The sequence below is a fragment of the Xyrauchen texanus genome, chromosome 20 (assembly GCF_025860055.1).
Source record: "Xyrauchen texanus isolate HMW12.3.18 chromosome 20, RBS_HiC_50CHRs, whole genome shotgun sequence".
In the NCBI taxonomy this organism is placed as follows: domain Eukaryota; kingdom Metazoa; phylum Chordata; class Actinopteri; order Cypriniformes; family Catostomidae; genus Xyrauchen; species Xyrauchen texanus.
Genome location: NC_068295.1, coordinates 29245497 through 29265883, shown reverse-complemented (window position 1 = coordinate 29265883; position 20387 = coordinate 29245497). Strand labels below are relative to the sequence as shown.

The window sequence follows — 20387 nt, the reverse complement described above, 5'->3', positions numbered from 1 at the left end:
TTCTGACCTCTTGAAGAGCTTAACAAGCAGGCTGAGGTTGAAAACTCCACCCATGATGAGGAAGAGACTGTTCCACAGACCGATACATGCATAAAATGCTGCAAAGTCCAGCTCATAATCATCACAGACTCCCCTAATCACTGTTCCCACAAATAGACAAAACACACAGAAGCAAAAACACAAGATTGAGGTCATTAGCGGTCCTCTAAATGAACAGAAACACAAATATACAAAAGAACAGAATCCCCTTAAATCACATAATTATATATGATTAAAACAAACAGTACATTTTGCTCATTTGATCTTTAAAGAACTGCTCCCAAACATAAAAAAAAAAAAAAACAGGTAAAGAATTACTGCAGTTATTCCCATGATTTGATCATAAGTGACCACAAGGCAGGATCTTTGATTGGGAAGGACCATTATTACGGATGGATTTACATTCTGATGGTGGTTCTGTCTTGATCAGCGAATGTTATCCAAACAGAATTTAGTTTAACTGCAGCAAAACCATTATTCAGGGTAACTTCTGCCCTGTTGACAGTGTGCGATTGCAGATGATGAGGAATGAGTTTTAGGGAAAAATTTTGTCACAAACCACCCAACTTCACCCAAATAAATTGTGGCCTTGTCTGACTCCCATCCTGCATTTTGTGAGATTAACAGTCTGGTTCCATCTCTTATAGTGGTTAGCCAAGTTCTCTAAACACTTAACATCATTACCCAGTCACAGTATTCAACAAACAACGAATGCTCATCTAGACATACTTCAGGACCAGACCCCATATGAGGGGGATTAAAGAAAAGGCAATTGTGTATGTGAATGTGCATCTATGAGCAATTACTGCATGTTTAAGAAGGCATTTGGATGTACTTGTACATACCACTAATGAAAATAGCGATGGGTGCTGTGGTCAATGGAATGACCAGAGGTGATCCAGCACATAACGAGTATATGATTCCACCAATACTCTGCCCAATGATCGTCTTCTGAACATCTAATCAAGAGACAGAGGAGAGCTCAGTAAGTGTGTGTGTGTGTGTGTGTGTGTGTGTGTCTCTGTGTGTGCTTAAACGTTGTGTAACTCTGTGAAGAGTGTGTGTTTGTTTGTGAGTGATCACCAATCTCTCCCCGAGTGCTCTCATCATTGAGTGAGCCAAAAGCGATGGCAGGAAGTAGCACAGCAATGTAGAGGAAGATGGACGTCGTCATGAACTTCACCAGGGCTTTGTTATTGCCCACTAATCCTGAAACACACATTTATTCCAACACAAGTATATTTATATAAATATTAGGGCTGCCAAAGTTAATTAACATGTTAAATTATGCTACGTTGCTTAATACGCTGTTATTACAAATATATTTTTATTTATTTTATATATTTTTCTAGTCTGTCTGATTACTACAGAGTGCTTGGAATAATATCATCACCATAGGTGTTTACATATACATTGGTGACCAAAAGTTTGGAATAATGTACATATTTTGCTATTTCGGAAGGAAATTGGTACTTTATTTCACCAAAGTTGCATTCAACAGATCACAAAATATAGTCAGGACATTACTGATATAAAAAACAGTACAATCACTATTTGAAAAAAAAAAATGTTTGATCAAATCTAGACAGGCCCCATTTCCAGCAGCCATCAATCCAACATCTTATCCTTGAGTAATCATGCTAAATTGATAATTTGGTACTAGAAAATCACTTGTCATTATATCAAACACAGTTGAAAGCTATTTGGTTCATTAAATGAACCTTAACATTGTCTTTGTTTTTGAGTTGCCACAGTAAACAATAGACTGGCATGTCTTAAAGTCAATATTAGTTCAGAAATGGCAAAAAAGAAACATCTTTCTGTCATTCAATCATTGTTTTGAGGAATGAAGGCTATACAAGGCTTGAAATTGCCAAAAAGATTTCATACAAAGGTGTACACTAAAGTCTTCAAAGACAAAAGACAACTGGCACTAACAAGGACAGAAAGAGATGAGTAAGGCCAGATGTACATCTAAACAAGAGGATAATTACATCAGAGTCACTAGTTTGAGAAATAGACGTCACATTTCTCAGCTGACAGCTTCATTGAATTCTACCCGCTGAACACCAGTTTCATGTACAACAGTAAAGAGAAGACTGGAACAGGGCTTATGGGAAGAATCGCAAAAACAAAAGCCGCTTTTGAAACAGAAAAAAAGAAAAGGTTAGAGTGGGCGAAGAAACAGACATTGGACAACAAATAATTGGAAAAGAGTGTTATGGATTTTAACGCCATTGAGCTTTTGTGGGATCAGCTAGACTGTAAGATGTGTGAGAAGTGCCCGTCAAGACAGTCTGTGTCCTGACTATACATTCAATCAATTGAATGCCACTTTGGTGAATGAAAGTACCAATTTCTGAGAAAGCTGATCTCCAGAAAGCTGACAGCATCTCTGCTTGGATGTGGCAACAGGTGATCACACATGCTCCGTGTCTCTCACTCTCTCTCTCTCTCTCACACTCAATTATTCATTCATTCATTCATTCATTCATTCATTCATTCATTCATTCACACACACACACACACACACACACACACACACACACACACACACACACACACACACACACACACACACACACACACACATTCACATCCATCCTTGTTTATTCAATAACTTGGTAGAAACAGCACAAGCTGTGATACTATTTCTGAAGTGACATTTTTGAATGACTAAAGAAGGCTTGGACGCATCATTTGGTTTGAACCAGCAATGGCAGATTCTGATCCATCTCGTAAGAAAGTAGTTCCATGCACAAATGCATTTTTATGACTGTACTCAGTTTTTCCTAATATTTTTAAATGTACTTGTTCATTGAACTATTGTATATAAGCAATATCACACTCGCAATGATGCTATATGGCCCTAAATCAGCACTACTGTAATTACCTTCGGCCTGCAGCCTCTCAGCAGTGCTGATGTAGGGCAATATCGCACTCTTGCTCATGTGATATTGCTTAAATATATATATATATATATATTTGGATATTGTCTTGAACAACAGGGATGTCTTATAATCAAAAAGGTTGAGAATCATTGTTTCAGGCCACATCCTCACTAATTCAGTTTCCTTATGTCATAATTTTTCTGTCTTTTAATCTACATGGTGAGGGTCCACTCATGGGGGCTACCATGTTACAATCACATGACCAGTCAAATAGTACTTGACTAATTTCAGTAACCACCCTGTAATTGGACACTTTCACTCAGGAATTAAATGATTCCTGGCTGACTGTGAATAGTGAATTTTTACAACTGCAACAGTAACTATAAAAAATTCAAACATTATTCAAACATAATTTTTTATAGTTACTGTTGCAGTTGTAAAAATTCACTTTTCACAGTGAATCCCCTACTGTAGGTGTCAGTGTAAGTCTAGATGACATACTGTATTTAAAATATTACTGAGTGCAGCTTTAATGTGTTTTCAAACAAAAAAACTTGTTAAAAACTATTTAAAATAGTAGCATCACTACTTTAGTTACTCCCCAACACTGGATGCTACAAACATTAATGAGAAGACCAATGGAGGGTCATATATTCACTTTGAAAAAAAATTTAATCTTTAATTTGCAAAACAATGGCAATTTAAGTAGAAGTTTTAATACATTTTTGATTGTAAACATGTGAGACACACACCATCAGTGAAGTCAGATGGGTAGAGAGGCAGACGACGACACAGATCCTCATATATTCCTCTGCCCACTCTGAAAAAATCTCTACACTACACAGATACAGAGAGAAAGTTTGATGATTACTCACTCACAAGAACTGACATCTACATATATAAAAGTGAAAACACTGAAATACATTTATTGAAATACTGCAGAAGGAGAAGCACAGGATTAAAACACACACACTTACATAAATCAAACATATTACACACAAACACCAAATCCTTCAGACTCACAGTAAATACACACACAAAAGAAAATACACACGATGTAATACACTGCAAGGAAAGAGTGTTAAAGCAGACAAACACACACACACACACACACACACACGAGAGAGAAGCTTAGTGTAATCGCACTCACACAGGGCCCCCTGCACAGCAGAGAGAGAGACACAAGATGAGAGAACACAGATTCTGTAGACTAGAGAGAGAGACAGCCCAGTGTTAGAACAGCATTACTAAATGCAAAAGCTTTACAACTACATCCGCAAAGCATAGTAAAGACACCTTTCAATACTGTAAATATTGATTACAGTAGCATCAGTAAAAATGTAAAATATCTGACATGAAGGTGTACACTTTGTGTAATTGTGAATTTATGAGTTTGTGTTTCAGTTTTTCCATCACTACAACAAATCTTCAGTGCCATGGCAAAAAAATTATATTCTGTCAGAGTTGTCAGTTTGCAGTCTGAGTGTAATGTGATAAGATAGAGAGACTGGGGTGCTGTAAAGTAATAAAAAGAAAACACATCTATTTTCATTATCTTTACTGGCTGCAAGCAAAAACTAACATACCATGCAACCAAAGTAGTCCAGTTCATGAACAAATGATTCTTAAGAGCCAGTTATTTTATTAAATTGGTCAAAAAGACTCACAACCTTACAACTTACCAGTTTGAATTGGTCTAACAGATTACTAACTAAATCCATCGAAATGATTATTGATTTAACATTTGACTCATTTACTGGATGTTTATTTTCCTTTCTGCTTAGAAATACCACGATTAAAACAATGCAGAAAATATAAAACATTTCTAAAAAAAAAATACAAATAACACCCATATATATAGTTAAATATATATGGGAGTTTTATGTCCCAGGGATTGATTTTGAAACTAATTTAGAAACCTTTTTACCAGGCTTTCATCCTTTATTTTTGGTACTTTTCAAATGTCTTCTGTGTAGAGATTTTTTCTAGCCTTGTCCAGACTTACAATATTAAACTATGAAAATTCATTAGCAAAATACGAAAATTAAATGAAATCAAAAATGATGACTGGCCCACAGTTGTGGTGTCATTTCAACCACACCCCAAATTTTGCCCATAATAACCCATTATTGCCCAGGAAAACAAAGAAATTCAAGGTAAATACCAATTGTGAGCAGAATATTTTTAAAAAGACTACAATTATACAAATCTCCTGTTTACATCCACCGATGTTTATTGTTAGTAGACAAATTAAATAAACTAGTGAAAGTATAAAAAAAGGTTTTAACAAGACTATACTTTATAGAAGTCCAGAGAGTTATAAGTGCCTAAAGTTGTAGAAACACCCATTTATTCACAAAAGATATGTTTTTTTTATTATGTAATTAGGACCAATTGAGGAATTGGAGGGCTGCAAAAAATAATTTTGTAGGAAACTATGATGCGTATACTTATGTGTGTGCCCAGATGGCAAACACAGAAAGTGATGATGAATTAATCTAATTTTAAAGGCGTTACAGGTCAGGATTTTGCAGCGTAACAGTTTCACTGCCTCATATAAATGACATACAGTATATTAGCCTCTTTTCGCAGATGAACTACTTTCCTGTCAGTTAGAGGGAACCTGTCTCAGGATATGTTTAAATAAGCCAAACAGTACAGTTTAACTGTTCATTACTGAGCTACAGTCATTCCTCATGACAGTGTGTGTGTCTGTAGTAGATTGAAATACAGATAGAGAGTTTAGAGTGCGACAGAGAGACCTTTCCTGGTCATTTGCCAATGATGAATAGTTTTTAGTGTGCATACGCGTGCACACACATGCAAAGTAATGATTCTCTCCACCTGGTTACCATTCCTCAAATGTGTGATGGAGTGAAAAACTAAGAAAACAAAAACAACTATTTGGGCCTCCAGTGGTGTCTTTACGGAGAAGAAAAAAGAGGATTTTTACAGTCGGTAACCTCAGACAGGGTGGTCTAATGCGCACATGTGAGTTTGTGTGTATGTGTGTGTGTGTAAGCATGTGTGTGCTTCAAACCAGAGTAACAAACAAGATAAATTCTCATTAGCTGCAACATGCTCTGTAGAACTCAATCACTGGAGTGTAAGTCAAACAGCAGAAGGCGGAAGAGAGAGAGACAAATAAAGATACAGACAGAGGAGTGAGCTGCAGAGAAAACAGATAAAGACAACTGCACTAAAGGGATATTTCACCCAAAAATAAAACTTCTGTCATCATTTAGTCAGCCTCATGTTGTTCTAAACCTGTATGACATTCTCTCATAAAATCTCTCCTGAAATAGAAAAGGAGAGATTTTTCCTTACAATGAAAGTGAATGGTGACTAACATTCTGCCTAACATCTCCTTTTGTGTTTTTTTTCTATAGATGAAAGAAAGTCAGATGGGTTTGGAACAACATGAGGATGAGTAAATGATGGCAGAATTTTCATCTCTGGGTGAACTATCCCTTTAAAGTTGTAAATTTAATTTTGAACCTTAAACATTAATGCACACATACAGAGGCACACACCTTCAGTGGTTTTTGGCTGTGTGGGTCAGTCTCTTCCCCCTCCACTGCTGTGGTTTTACGTTTGGCAGCAGTCAGGTGGTACCTCTGGATGACCAGTGCCTCTTTAAACTCCTCCTGAGTCTTACTCTCTAGCAGCTTCTGTCTAAAGGAGATGTCCGAGAACATGCTGGCAAACGTCCTGCCCAGCTCCATTGCCGTCTTAGTGCTTTTCTGTGAGAGGTCAGGACAGGACATGGCAAATACAGAAATCAAATATGTGTACTTTACATCTGGTGGTTAAGGCTAAATCAGATTTTGTGACACTTTAACATTTTAGCAAAATGCTCTTACGATGGTAATACAGACATCCGTGCACATTATACACATAATTCTTGCTTTATCATCTCATGGATTGAGACCATTTGGTATTTAAGTTACATAACATTTTTTGCTCCATTGTTTTAACACACAACATGGAAAATGGATGTATTCTACACGTGCCAGCATGACAATCCTGCTTTTAAAGTAATGAAAAGATGTGTGTTTGTGTGTGCACATGTTTTTAATGCTTGTGAGAGAAGCACAGGATTATGAAACAAAAAAGTTTGCTCTATCGCCTGGTGAAATACACAGAAGAGAAAGAGATGGGTGCATGCATAATCAGGAACAAAGAGAGAGAAAGACAGAGAGTAATTATGGTAACAGATGTAAACATATATAAACAAAACACAGATGAATGATGCAGACACAAAAAGAAGTTGAGTCTTTATGGGAGCGAGAGGCCCCAAAGCCCCTGAAGAGAGACTTCGAGGGAAACACAAAGTCTTTTAGACTTAGGACTTGTGTGTCGTGTAAATGTTTTGTGTTCAATTTATGTCCCAATGACTTAATACTGATAGAATTAACAGGATACTGAACTTAATCATATTTTTAATAGATTTGACTTTTTAATGTATAGTACAAAATAAATATTTAAAAGTTCACTTTTTTCAGAATATCAGCCAGTTTGCATGTCCCCATTCATCACCATTACATTTTAAAGGGTTATATAAAATTACAGCAAATTCCACCAACAATTTGTTTTAATCTAAATTAGGGATGGGCATTTTGGTCCTTTTGTCTACTCGAGTACTCAGACTTTGACACGTATGTGTTTAGTTGTCAGGTAATTGTCACTGGATTTCGAATTAAGTGAAATTCACATCATGCATGATCACTATCTATCATCGTTGTCATGATCAATTATTGCTGCCACGTCCGAGTACCTGAGTGCTCATGCCCATACCTAATCTAAATATAATGCATTCATTGTAGTTTTCATAATCTTTCTCACATAATTTTTAAAGTCAACATGTAACGGCATGGTGGCTCAGTGGGGAGCCTCACAGCAAGAAGTTCCCTGGTTTGAGTTCCAGCTCACTCTGATCCTTTATGCATGGAGTTTGCATGTTCACCCCATGTTCACGAAGGTTTCCTTCGGGTGCTCTGTTTTCATGCACTAAATTGCCCCTAGGTGAGAGTAAGAGTGTGCATGTCTGTGTGTGTTAGTCCTGTGATGGACTGGCCATCTTTCCAGGGGGTTTCCCTGCCTTCGGCCCGAGAAAGCTGGGATAGGTTCCAGCATTACCTGCAACCCTACATAGGATAAGCGGCTTTAGAAGATAGATGGATGGATGTAACGGCATTCACAGCCCTTTTAATTGGAAGTGATATGGATATTCAGCTAGAAAATAGGCAGGTCAAGACTTGATCCATCAGGAATTGGGGAATGACATCATAAAACATTTTTGAGCATATAGATAAACGGAAGTTTCTCTTACAGTCTTTAGAAGGATTTTCACTTTGTTTACACTTATATTGGCCTCATAAAGCTTAATATTTAAACCCTGTTATTGGTAAAAATCTGTCAGATTTTAGATTTACACTTAAATATTTAATTTATAAATCCTGAAATTTTCAGGCACAAATTGCACCGTTTTCTAACAGCAACCCAGATAACCCCAAAACCTGCAATTTTTACCTTAAGAAGTTTTTTCTACCTGATCTAACCCTTAAAAGTAGTTTTGGTGGTGTAAATGTTATAATATTTTTGACTAGTAAGTTTAGATGTTACCACATGAAGCACATGGATGTCTGTGTATGTATTTATGTGTGATTATATTACCATTTTAGAAGGTGCCAGAATAAGGATAACATAGCGGACTTCTGCACAATTTTCCCCCCAGTTCTGTGGACGATCCAGGCGAGAGATACACACGTGCCGCCTCTGCAGGTTCTTCACATTACAGCTGTCGCAAAGAGTTTATAAATCTTCATAAATCCTCTTAAAGATTTACACAGTGCCTTAATGTACCTGGCACAATATCAGATTATTTTAATATGTAACAAGAGTAAAGCAAAAACATTAACAAATCCATTGGTTGAGGTCTAATGGGATTACAGAAAGCTCTTAAACAGGGGTGTCAAAGTAATATATGGTCGATTGTAAAAAAAGGTTCTCTTTACTCTTTCAGGCTTTTTAGTCCACCTTTTTAAGGCCTACAATGACCTATTATGCAGTTTATATCAACAAAATCTATATATCTAAATACCTAACTATACTGAAAAGGAAGAGGATAACACTAATTGCACTAATTTTATATATAACAAGCATTAATAAACCATCTGAAGTTGAACAATAAGTAAACAAAGGTAGGCCAAGGAACAAAAAACTTAACTGTACACTGTTTCACATCTAATCTTCTTAAAATACACATTAATAACAGGCTCTTTCCTCAAACTCTGCCTACAGAGGCAATGACTCTATCTTATTAGTCCAGCTAATAATCATAACACACCTGCTTGCAGCCATAAAACGTAGGCAATGTAGGTTCATTTATAAAACATCTAATATTAAAGGGACCTGAATGAAAGAAAATACCTTATTTTATTTACTGTTTTCTCACACCACACGTATCCTCAATATCAGGCACAAATATTTGTTTAGAAGCAATTGAATCAAAATTTATTCAGATATTTCCAAAGTCTGAAATTACTTTGGTAGCCTTGTGTCCTTGTCGTAAGAACATTTTTGTCCTCTGTTATATTTGCTATAAATGTAATACCATGGAGCCATTTTGGGTCATCCAAGTCTCATCTGTCCTTTATAAAACTGACACAATTCAAAGAAACATTCAATAACAGGTTTCTCTGTTCACTATGTAGGACATTGCAAATGGTTGAACTTCATTGTAAAAAATGATATTTACTGTCAGTTTAGGTCAGAGGGGGTCTCAGGGTCTTCAATTATTTTTGTTCATATAATCCTTGAGAGTGATAAAAGAAAACAGAGGTGTCCATTGAGGTGTTTTGTGATAAAACTTGACTAAAGCTAAGTCTTAATCAGAATAATTTTTGTTTTTCAGTAAAAAAACATATGTAAAACTAGATACACATACTTGACATAAGTAAAAAGGCAAAATTACATAAGATGTCATCATTTCAGAGAAATCTAACTAAAATATAGGTAGGTTTATGCTTAAAACAAGAAGAAGAAAAAAATATTTTCCAATGTTTCCCAAATAAATAAATGGGGGGATTTTTTTTTATTTTATATCATTGGGAAAAAGAAAGTTTTTAGTTTCCCATTATAATCAACGAAGCTGTCATTTGGGGTGTAGATGGGGCATTAAATACAGCCATTACAGCCACAACTACTTCAAGCTAGACTCCATTAATAAATGTCTGATGTTGTCTTTATTTTTTTCTAACATGCTGAATCTCATCTTCTGTGAGCTGCACAGAGCTCTCTAGACTCTCTAAAAAACTGAACTGAGCACCCTGCTGAAAAGACCAGCAATGCTGGTCACAAGCTTGTGTTGATTTAGGTGCTGGTCCCCCAGCATGGGATGCTGTTGTGCTGGTACCTCCACCAGGCTTTTAATCTATTTTAACTAGCTTCATTAGAAAGACAATGCTTGTCAACCAGCTTCACCAGCTAGGTTTTGCTGGTGAAAAGCATGGCTATGCTGGTCCACCAGCTAGACCAGCACCAAGCCAGCAATAACCAGCAAAGACCAACAAAGACCAGCATGCTTGTTAACATAGAAACATATAGAACAGTACATATCCATTTCTTCTTTTTTGTTTTATTTAACTGCCTTGATCGTTAGCTGACTCATTCATCTTAAACAACATGTAAGCCATAGCCTGGGAGAGCTGCTTTTACTATCCTCAGGGCTGGATTATGGACAGGGCCGGTGGTGGGGCTAGTGCTCTAGGCCTCCAAAGCCTCAGGCGACATGGGCCAAGACTGCCACAAGACGCTGAACACCAGGAGGGCTCTCGGTGCATACAATGTGAGCTGGCCACAATGTGAGCTGGCCACAAGCTCTCTGCGAATATTGTGCAAGCTGATCACTAGGGCCCCAGTTGCTATTTGTAGGTTGCTGTATTGCTGTTGTGTTGTCTTATGATTACAACCAAGGCAAATTCTACTGCATTCCTGCAGTTAAAGTGATTGTAATTATAACACACAAATTTAACAGTCTCATTAATTTCATTTTCTTTATTTTAACCCTCTGGGATCTGAGGGTGTTTTGGGCACTGGAAAAGTTTTGACATGCCTTGACATTTGTGCTTTTTTCAGTTGGTTAAGAACATATTAATGGCTGTGTGTACATTCAATGTTTATGCTTGGTTTTTGAAAAAACATATTTAAGTCATTGAAATAAGGCCATATAACACATACTAAACATTTGTCCACATTTGAGAACTGGATCTTGTAGCCTAGGGTTTTTGCTACAAAATGATGTGAAAACCATCCTGATCACTCATTCATACAAAACAATATAGTCATTTAACTTTTGTAAGACACTTTTACTGTTAGAAAGGTCATATGCGAGGAGGCGTGAATTATCATGAAAATTGTAATTCACACCTGAGGAGACAAAAACCCCTCCCCTGGGCCTATCAATGAGGAATGTGACAGAAAGAGAATTAATGTAAGGAGACTTAATGATCAAAATCAAGTTTTAAGTTAAAAGATGTAATCTGACTGTACATTTTCTTTCCGCTGTAATGCCGAAAAAATCCAGCAGGACGCGCCAGCGCGTCCGTCGACCCCAGAGGGTTAAAATGCCGGAGTGCAAAAAAAATACAAAATAAAAATGGGGACCTGGGTAGCTCAGTGAGTATTGACGCTGACTACCATCCCTGGAGTCACAAGTTTGAATCCAAGGCATGTTGAATTACTCCAGCCAGGTCTCCTAAGCAAACAAATTGGCCCAGTTGCTAGGAAGGGTAGAGTCACATGGGGTAACCTCCTCGTGGTCACGATTAGGGGTTCTCCCTCTCAATGGGGTGCATGGTAAATTGTGCATAGATTGCAGAGTGTAGCATGAGTCTCCACATGCTGTGGGTCTCCGCGGTGTCATGCACAGCATGCCACATGATCAGATGTGCAGATTGACTGTCTTAGAAGCGGAGGTAACTGAGACTTGTCCTCCGCCACCCAGATTGAGGTGAGTAACCAGCCACCACGAAGACCTACTAATTAGTGGGAATTGGGCATATAAAATTGGGAGGAAAGGGGATAAAATAAAAAGATTAAAAAAATATATTAAAAAAGAAGATAAAAAAGAAGAAAATAAGATCTGGGGCTTTGGAAAAAAAATTGGGGCTACAGCCCAACAGCCAGGGTAAGCCATGTATATCAGCCCAGTAGAGTGAGACTTAGAGGGGTGGGCCTTCTTGGGTTGGTTAAAGACAAGGCTAGAGAACACGTTGTGATTATTGTCTGCTCAAGAAACTCCTCATTGACAGTTGACAGTGCATCAACAGCACAAAGATGCATCAACACTACAGAAGGCGATAAATGTCTTCAATTTATCTTTTAATTGGCAGTTCCTTATTCAAGGATTCTATTCCTTCTTGGCACAGTATTCAGAGACAAAGTAATATTGGCTTTACAAAATGCATATTTGGAGCCGGTTAACCCTTGATTGACCTTCCTTTACTGCTGCATTTTTATTGTTCTGAAGTCAGGATATTCTGATTGATCAACAGTTGTCCTAGGCAAATTATTTCCTACATACTGTAACTGTGCTATCACTACACTATCTCTTATCACATTAAATCGTTTAAATTTAAATCAGTATTTCATGTCTAAACAGTAGAATTATTTGGTATGCAACCATGTAATAAGTGAGATGATGTTCTGTCAGCTGGTCATTATTGTAAAATAAAACAATGTCTATTTTACATTAACTTTACATTATTCCTTAATGACTACCTATTTTAATATTGCACTGAAAACCTAGTCCTAGTTTTTAATTGTACAGTCTCTCTCGTTTTTGGATGGTAATCAAAACCTCTCATTTAAATTTTCCAGTTTTTTGGGGGGGGTACTACACTGTTACAGGAAGTACCCCCCATTTAATTATATCAGTTTCCCTCCCCTTGTCCCCTCCCGCGTCCAGGTAGACAGGGATTACCTGCCGGCAGACGGGGCAAGAGACACGCACCTCCCCAGGGAAAGAGGGGGGGAGGGGGGGTGTACGTCATGCCGGGGGCTCCCCTGCCTGAGAGAATGATGGAGGAATGTGTCAGGGCGGAGGGCGGGGCCGGGTCGTGATCCTAAACACCCGGTCCCGTATTAGGCTAATCAAGCCTCCGTGAGGGATAAAGGTCGACTGCAGAGGATAGTGCGGGAGAGAGAGATAGTTTACGGACATGTGTGTGTTTATGTTTGTGTGCTTCAGTTTATTATTAAAATATTATAAGCCGGTTCTCGCCTCCTCCTTTCCATTGATCCCTTTACACTGGTGCCGAAACCCAAGAAATAATTTGTGCAACACAATGCTTTGTGGAAATGGCAAAACAACACTATTTTGTATTTTCTGAATTATTACACTTGCATTTTATCACTTGCTATGTGAAGTGCTATAGAGATGAAACTTCACCTGCACATCTTAAACTAAAAGCTAGAATGCCTAAGATCTGCAAAGGTGCCATGACTTTGTCTGGAGGATACTTTGAGGATTGCACACCTAACAATGATGGGAAAATTGAGAAAATAGACTGGATTTAAATATTTTTACAGGGCATGAAACAGGGCACTTTTGCTGTTTTTCCCTTGAATACTAGTGAATTTGTGAACTGTACTGTTACATACAGTACATTGTATTCCTTACAATACCGTACAGTTCACAGTCTCTTAATGAAACCTCTAAAAATAAAATACAAATAAATGTATATTTTGTTTCAGTGGCTTTTCATAGTAGATTATTTGGATCTCATTGATTTAATTAGCTCTGATTATTTCGTCAGATAAAATAACAATAACAGACTATAATTTGTACACTCTTCTTCAAAATGTTACTGAACAATGGCTTGAATTTCACACTTTTCATTTTGGACTGTAACATCATAAATGGTTTTACTGTAATTTTTTAGCAGTTTAATCCAACCTTGGTTTTTTAACCTAGTCTTTCAAAAACATAAGAAATAAAATTCTAAACTTTTGAACCGTATCTTAATATACCTCCATGGGCTGAACCATATTGTTGACACCCCTGCTCTAGAACAATCCTAGGGTCTGTATTACAGGTGTAAAATAAGTCCAGGTACTCACAGTATGCAAAGCCAGGACTGCTGGTACTGTATACCTGTGGCTGTGGCTGTCACACACTGCAGTGTCTCTGACAATAGATGCACTGTGAGGAAAGAAGGCAGGGGTTAATCATGAGTGGCTGTGCACTAAGGACAATGGGTGACCATGCATGAAGAAAGAATTGAAAAATCAATCTAAGTTAACAACAATCTAGGTGTCACTCTGAAAGAACTACAAATCAAGAGTGAACGGAACATAAGAATAGTGGGACTGCTCAAGAGTTTGACACCGAGATTAAGTCAACTGACTTTCATTGAACATGACAAAAAAAAGGATGTGAAATGAAGGGGCTGGTAATTAAATCAAAGTTATCTCATCTCTATGAAAAGGCTAATGCATATCAAGGTAGAACAGAAGCAGCAGCTCAGCAGAGGACAATACACATCACTGCAGCCAGCGTGAGTGACAATAAAGACCTTTACAAGAACACCACCAAATGTTTAATTCAAATTAATCAGTCTGTTTGTGTATGTGTGCGAGTGTGCCCTGCACTCTGTCTTGTGTAGTTGTGAGCTGTCTAGCATATTAACAACAAGCAGTGTGTTGGCATTTGTGTGTGTGTGTGTGTGTGTGTGTGTCCTCTGTCCTGCAGAGGTGACAGGTGAGAGTTGTTCAGTATGAACAGCAAAAACATTATCATTGTGTGTGTGTGTGTGTGTGTGTGCGTGTGTGTGTGTGTGTGTGTGTGCGTATGTGAGCGTGTGTGTGTGTGTGTGTGCGTGCGTTCGTATGTGTACATGTTTATAGTACATTGTGGCGACCAAATGTCCACACAAGGATAGTAAAATCAGAGACCAGCCAGTGGTCCACACAAGGGAAATGTCTTATTAAACATACTAAACAATGTTTTTTTGAAAATGTAAACATGCAAAAAGGTTTCTGTGAGGGTTAGGTTTCGGGGAAGGTTAGGGGATAGAAATTATCGTTAATTCAGTATAAAATCCATAAAATGCATGGATGTATATGGAGAGTCCCCACAATTATATAATAACAAGTTTGGGTGTGTGTGTGTGTGTGTGTGTGAGTTGTTTAGCAGGCAGGATGGATGTCTCTGGCACACAGTCACACTGTCTCATCAATAAGACATCACACACTCACACTTTGAACAGATGGGTATCACCATGACAACACACTCAGTACCATCGAGATTTGGACAGGAAGAGAGAAAGAATGAGAAGGAGGGCAAAAGAGAGGGAATGTATCAATGGAGCAATATATGGCAACATAAAGATCATGTTGAAATGGCAGGTGGATAAACAGCAGTGTATAACCAAACATCATTTCCCACAATATGTCTGAAGCCATATGTGCATGTTCACTTGGGAATAAAGACACACATTCACATACACACTAAGGCCACGTCCACACCAAGTGTGCCGCACAAGCCCTCAAAAGTGAAGCCAAAACGTCTCGATCGCCCCCCGGTGACTGGTCCTAGTATAGGTCATAAACCCCGCCTCCCCATGTTATTCAACGGGGCGTGAGACCAACTAAACAATTAAATTACACTTCACATATCTTTTTTCCAAAGATAGTTTCTGTCATTTACTGTAGTTTATATCACGTTGATGTAATTTCAAGTGTTTGTTTTCAAAATAAGTTTGTTTTTAGTTAGTTATTTGATGCTATAAAAACGGTGCTGTGACATCATGATTGACAGCTGTGATTGACAGGTTCTCTGAGCGAAGTAGTCACTGAAGCACCAACTGACTTTATTTCGGGATCTTCGGAGGACTGAGGAGATTGGAGCTTTAAATTTAATATCTAAATTTCTATAATTAATTATTTCAATTATTTTTTGCGTTTGATTCAGCGAGACTGAGGGCGGGGCCTTGATTTCGCGGCTTTACTTCCTGCTCACTACTGCGCAGGTCTGGTCCCGAAATCGCAACCGCGCAGACTCAAGTCCCAAGATGTCTGCACCATATCGGGACACTGGCGGCTTCAGTTCTAACCAATGGAAAAGAGCGAAGGGGCTTCGTCCATCTTTTTTTACAGTCTATGGTCCACACACACTAATAATTATATATTTTTTTAATAGAAAATTGGTAACTATTTTATATCATTCATTTAGTTTATTATTTATTATATTTATATTATATACAAGTCACATTTTCATGTTTAAATTTATTTAATAACAAAAAATGTATTGCAAAAGTTTTCTGTATCTAGCTGCATGTTGTCATACTATATGAACATTGATCAACACTGACTTAATGAGTTTATTCAGTCAAGGATTTATAAGACATTTGTGATGGGGCCCACTTTTCTCTCATAATTTTTTGGAACCCAGTTAACTCGAATATTATATCATCATTGTAAGTTAATACTGAATAATAATAATAATAACAATAGGTATTGTTATTATTATACAAGTAATATTTTTTTAACTTGTACGTGGCATTGCTATGGGATCTCCTCTTCTGTCCACCTGATGACATTGTTTTTTTTTTTTTGTATAGTAAATTGTGGTGGCCAATTAAAGTTAATTTGGAGCATTGTAAATTTTGCTAACTAATGTGGACCTGGGAAGCTCCTACCTTTGAGTCAGGCATTCATTACTACAACATGTCAAGCATTCAAGTAGGAAACAAAATACGGAAGAAGCCAAACTTAAACAAATACACAATGAATGATGGCAAAAGCTATTTTCTATAAGCATAACTGAAGTATATGACTTGTTATTGCATGGTATCTAACAAAAAACATTAATTAATTTGCTTAAAACAAACTGTGAAGGGTGAGTCATTAGTTCACTGTCATATTTATTAATATTATTGAAAAAAGCACAGAAATTGAAATCACTTTGCAAAATCATTTCTTCATTGTCTTTTCATGTCACCATGCCCCTTCCAACCAACTACTAATACTACTTGGCTTGGTCATTCATGTGCTCGGAACTCGTAATTACAATATTTCCAACTCCACTTCAAGGGCACATTTAACACACTCAGCGCACCATAGCAAACCGTATTAAATGCAACACATCTATTATTTTGTGCACTAGATGAAATTTGTGGAGTGAGCAAAGAACCACAACATGTGTGCTCAGAACAGAGCTGCGCACGAGCAGTGCATGCAGAAGGTTTGACAGCCCTTTGTGGTTTAATATTCACAAAAGTTCATATATTGATCATTTGAATCGTTAAGCCCTAAACAATGCAATAAAAAGATGTGTTGTTTTTGCATTATTTCATGGCACATGCTCTTTACTATCTCATCACATCATACTTTTGCTGTGGTGCTGGAGATTCAGTAGCGGTGGAGCAGGAAATACTGATATATATACCGGTACATAGATTTTGTAGGTTAATATTACTGCTTATTACAAAGTATTGCTTTATAGGTTCATATAGAAACAAAAATAATTAAATTATTTTTCAAATGATGTCATTCTCTCTTGAGTTAATTTAGTGAGTAACAGTGAGAAAACTATGCCTTGATTTGGACTTTTTACTTGATTTGTACTGTATTTTACAGCTTGCTAAACATTCTAAATCTACGCTGCAACCACAACAAAAATTAGCTTTCAGAACAAATACATAAATATCAAGATGTGTATAAAATATTCTCTAAATGCTGAAAAATATCAGTGTATAATGTTATTTAGAAATATCGCCCAGCCCAATACACACGCATTTACATTCAGGTAATCAACTAGGCCAACCCCACCTCACCTCCTCTGATAACAGCCAGAGGCCTGGACATCTGGATGGAATGAGATGCTTTTATTCACACACACACACTAAAGACGTTTCCTCAAGATATTAAAAGTCTGCTCACTCCTTGTGAGTGCACTGTATGTGTGTGTGCTGCATAAATGTATTAACTAGAAAAAGACATCCAAATGACAGAGGCCTTTTTCAATCACAACAGCAAAACACATGCATAGCCAATCCACCAAATGGCAATGAGACAGGAATGAGAGAGGAGATGATACAGCCCAATCCAACGCAACACAACAAGGAATGGAATCGCTCAGTATTCAAGACTGACTCTTTCAAAACAACCCCAAATTTTGTCATTCCATATGTGTGGATACTGATATAAAATTGGATTGTGTCACTGCATCAAGTGGAGAATGCAGTAAATTTATGGATCTGAATACAAAAACAGAGATGCATGTGTCTTTTAGACTAATGGTACATGTCAATCACATCCAGTGGAAACAGCGGCACTCAGGGAGAAACACAGATGAAGTGTGGGTAATATCCCAGATCTGATCATATCATCCTTACCGTTGTCATAGAAAATGAAATTTGCCGACCTGTCTGTGTGAGAGAATTGAAGACACACGGACGCATACACAGGCACACACACACACACACACACACACACACACACACACACACACACACACACACACACACACACACACACACACACACACACACACACACACACACACACACACACACACACACACACACACACACACTTAAACTGAGTTCAGCTTGGAAAGGAAAGAGTTAAAAGTTAGGCTGAGACTAGAAACCCATGTTGTGAACCCCAAATGCAAGGCAGGCAGTGAAACATCTCTCTCAGACACAAATTCAGATAACCCACCCACCCACACAGACACACGAAACCTCCCTCTCTCACTAATTGGGGCTGGGTTGTCAGGCAGATGCTCAGGTCTCTACTCAGATGAAATATGATTTTTCTCCATCTTTCATTGTGCCTGCATATTAGCAGAACGAGATCTTCATTCCCAATTCATTCTAATTTGATCTTCAGACTGATAGGACTTTGGGTTGTAAGTGTGTACGTATGTGTGTGTGTGTGTGTGTGTGTGTGTGTGTGTCGTGTGTACTGTATGTGTAAACGTCTCACAAATTCATATTCATGACATTCACATTTCATAACCCAATGAATGTTCCCAGGCTCATATCATTAATATGATTCTTTCTCACATGTGAGCTATGTATCCTAGCAACAGGGATGAGGTAGGATGTTTCATCCCCAGACTTTAAAAACCCCAAATCACTTTGTGATCAACTAACGATAATCAATTCACAAAACTAGACATTCAGGCACAGATCTGGTGCCCAAAAAGACTGAAGGTACAGTTCAGTCCAGTCTAGGCTTAATTAATGCTAAGCATACCAGCTAATGATGTTTCAAGCTTAAATTTGGCAACAATGGTAAGAACTATAAAGATTACTGGTGCGCTGGAAACGATCAATACGATCCAGAAAAGGCTTGTGCTGCCCGGCTTGTGAAAAGGTCAAAGCGAAATGACATTGCATGACATTAATGTAGCCTGATTTACATGCTATGTGATTTTATACATTGTGTGTTCATGAAAATGTTATTTATTAGAATGAATTGTAATGCATGCAATACTTAAAAAGGACTATGTATCACAGGAATGTGTGAGCAACAAGTGGAAATTGAATCATCAGGACATAAATTAATTATGTGTAGAGTGGTGAGAAATATCAGAGGTGAATAAATATTTTTAGAAATCATACACAATACAGTTTCATGTACGGTGAGAAATACATATGGCCAGTATATATATTCAACTGATCCGTCGCTTTCAGTTGGTAGAATAGTTAAATGAGGTGCTAAATTTAAATATTGACAGTAAATACTAAGATTTAGAAAATTAAATGAGTAAATGAGACTGGGAAAGTCCAACCATTCCAGTGACTCTAAAACTTTTATTTTGCTTAAATCGTTTTATATACAAATTCTCTCTCTCTCTCTCTCTCTCTCTCTCTCTCTCTCTCTCTCTCTCTCCATCTCTACCCAGTTCCCTCTGCTATTCATACTTCTTACCTTTTTAATGTAAAATTTGCATTATAATTTCTAAAGCGTAATAAATTAAAATAACATTAGACTTGCATCAAACTGGGCTCAAATCCTTTGATGTGTCAGTCACTCAATTTCTCTGAGGTATTGAGCAACCTTTCATAGGCATTCTTAAAGAAAAACCCCATGGACACACAAAGAGTAACATGCACACTCACCATTGACCTCTTGTGACCCGGCGTCTGTGAATAACGAGCTCATGATTTCCTCAAAGTTGCAGGCGGGCTCGGCGGTGTGTGGGTCCTGAGAGACATGGCGGAGCATTGTCTTCAACACATCGTCCAGTGATGCCTCGTCCTCGTGTAGCAGAATACTGGCCCTCTCCAGAAACCCATCCAGATCCCTGTGAGCTCGCACCTCTTCCTCGAAGTTCATCAGCTTCACATACTGAGAGAAAAAACACAGGTACATAAGCATTACAGTGATTTTACAGAGATTAAAAAAATTGTTCACCAAAAATGAAAATTCTGTTCTCAT

General features: G+C 37.7%; 1 protein-coding gene across 5 annotated transcripts in view; it reads right to left on the bottom strand.

Moving 5' to 3' along the window:
* Positions 1-20387, bottom strand: part of LOC127661143 (solute carrier family 4 member 11-like) — a 123964-nt gene that overhangs the window by 19160 nt on the left and 84417 nt on the right. For 2 of the 5 annotated variants that reach the window (XM_052151728.1, XM_052151729.1), the window contains exons 5-14: positions 20069-20297; positions 18332-18364; positions 14055-14136; positions 8607-8730; positions 6464-6673; positions 4081-4140; positions 3683-3767; positions 1123-1248; positions 885-998; positions 8-140 (exon numbers count right to left, since the gene is read on the bottom strand). In XM_052151728.1, coding sequence (XP_052007688.1) covers positions 8-140; positions 885-998; positions 1123-1248; positions 3683-3767; positions 4081-4140; positions 6464-6673; positions 8607-8730; positions 14055-14136; positions 18332-18364; positions 20069-20297 — 1196 coding nt within the window. The remainder of the gene's footprint in view (positions 1-7; positions 141-884; positions 999-1122; positions 1249-3682; positions 3768-4080; positions 4141-6463; positions 6674-8606; positions 8731-14054; positions 14137-18331; positions 18365-20068; positions 20298-20387) is intronic. The other 3 variants (XM_052151731.1, XM_052151730.1, XM_052151732.1) reach the window with 3 other exon arrangements.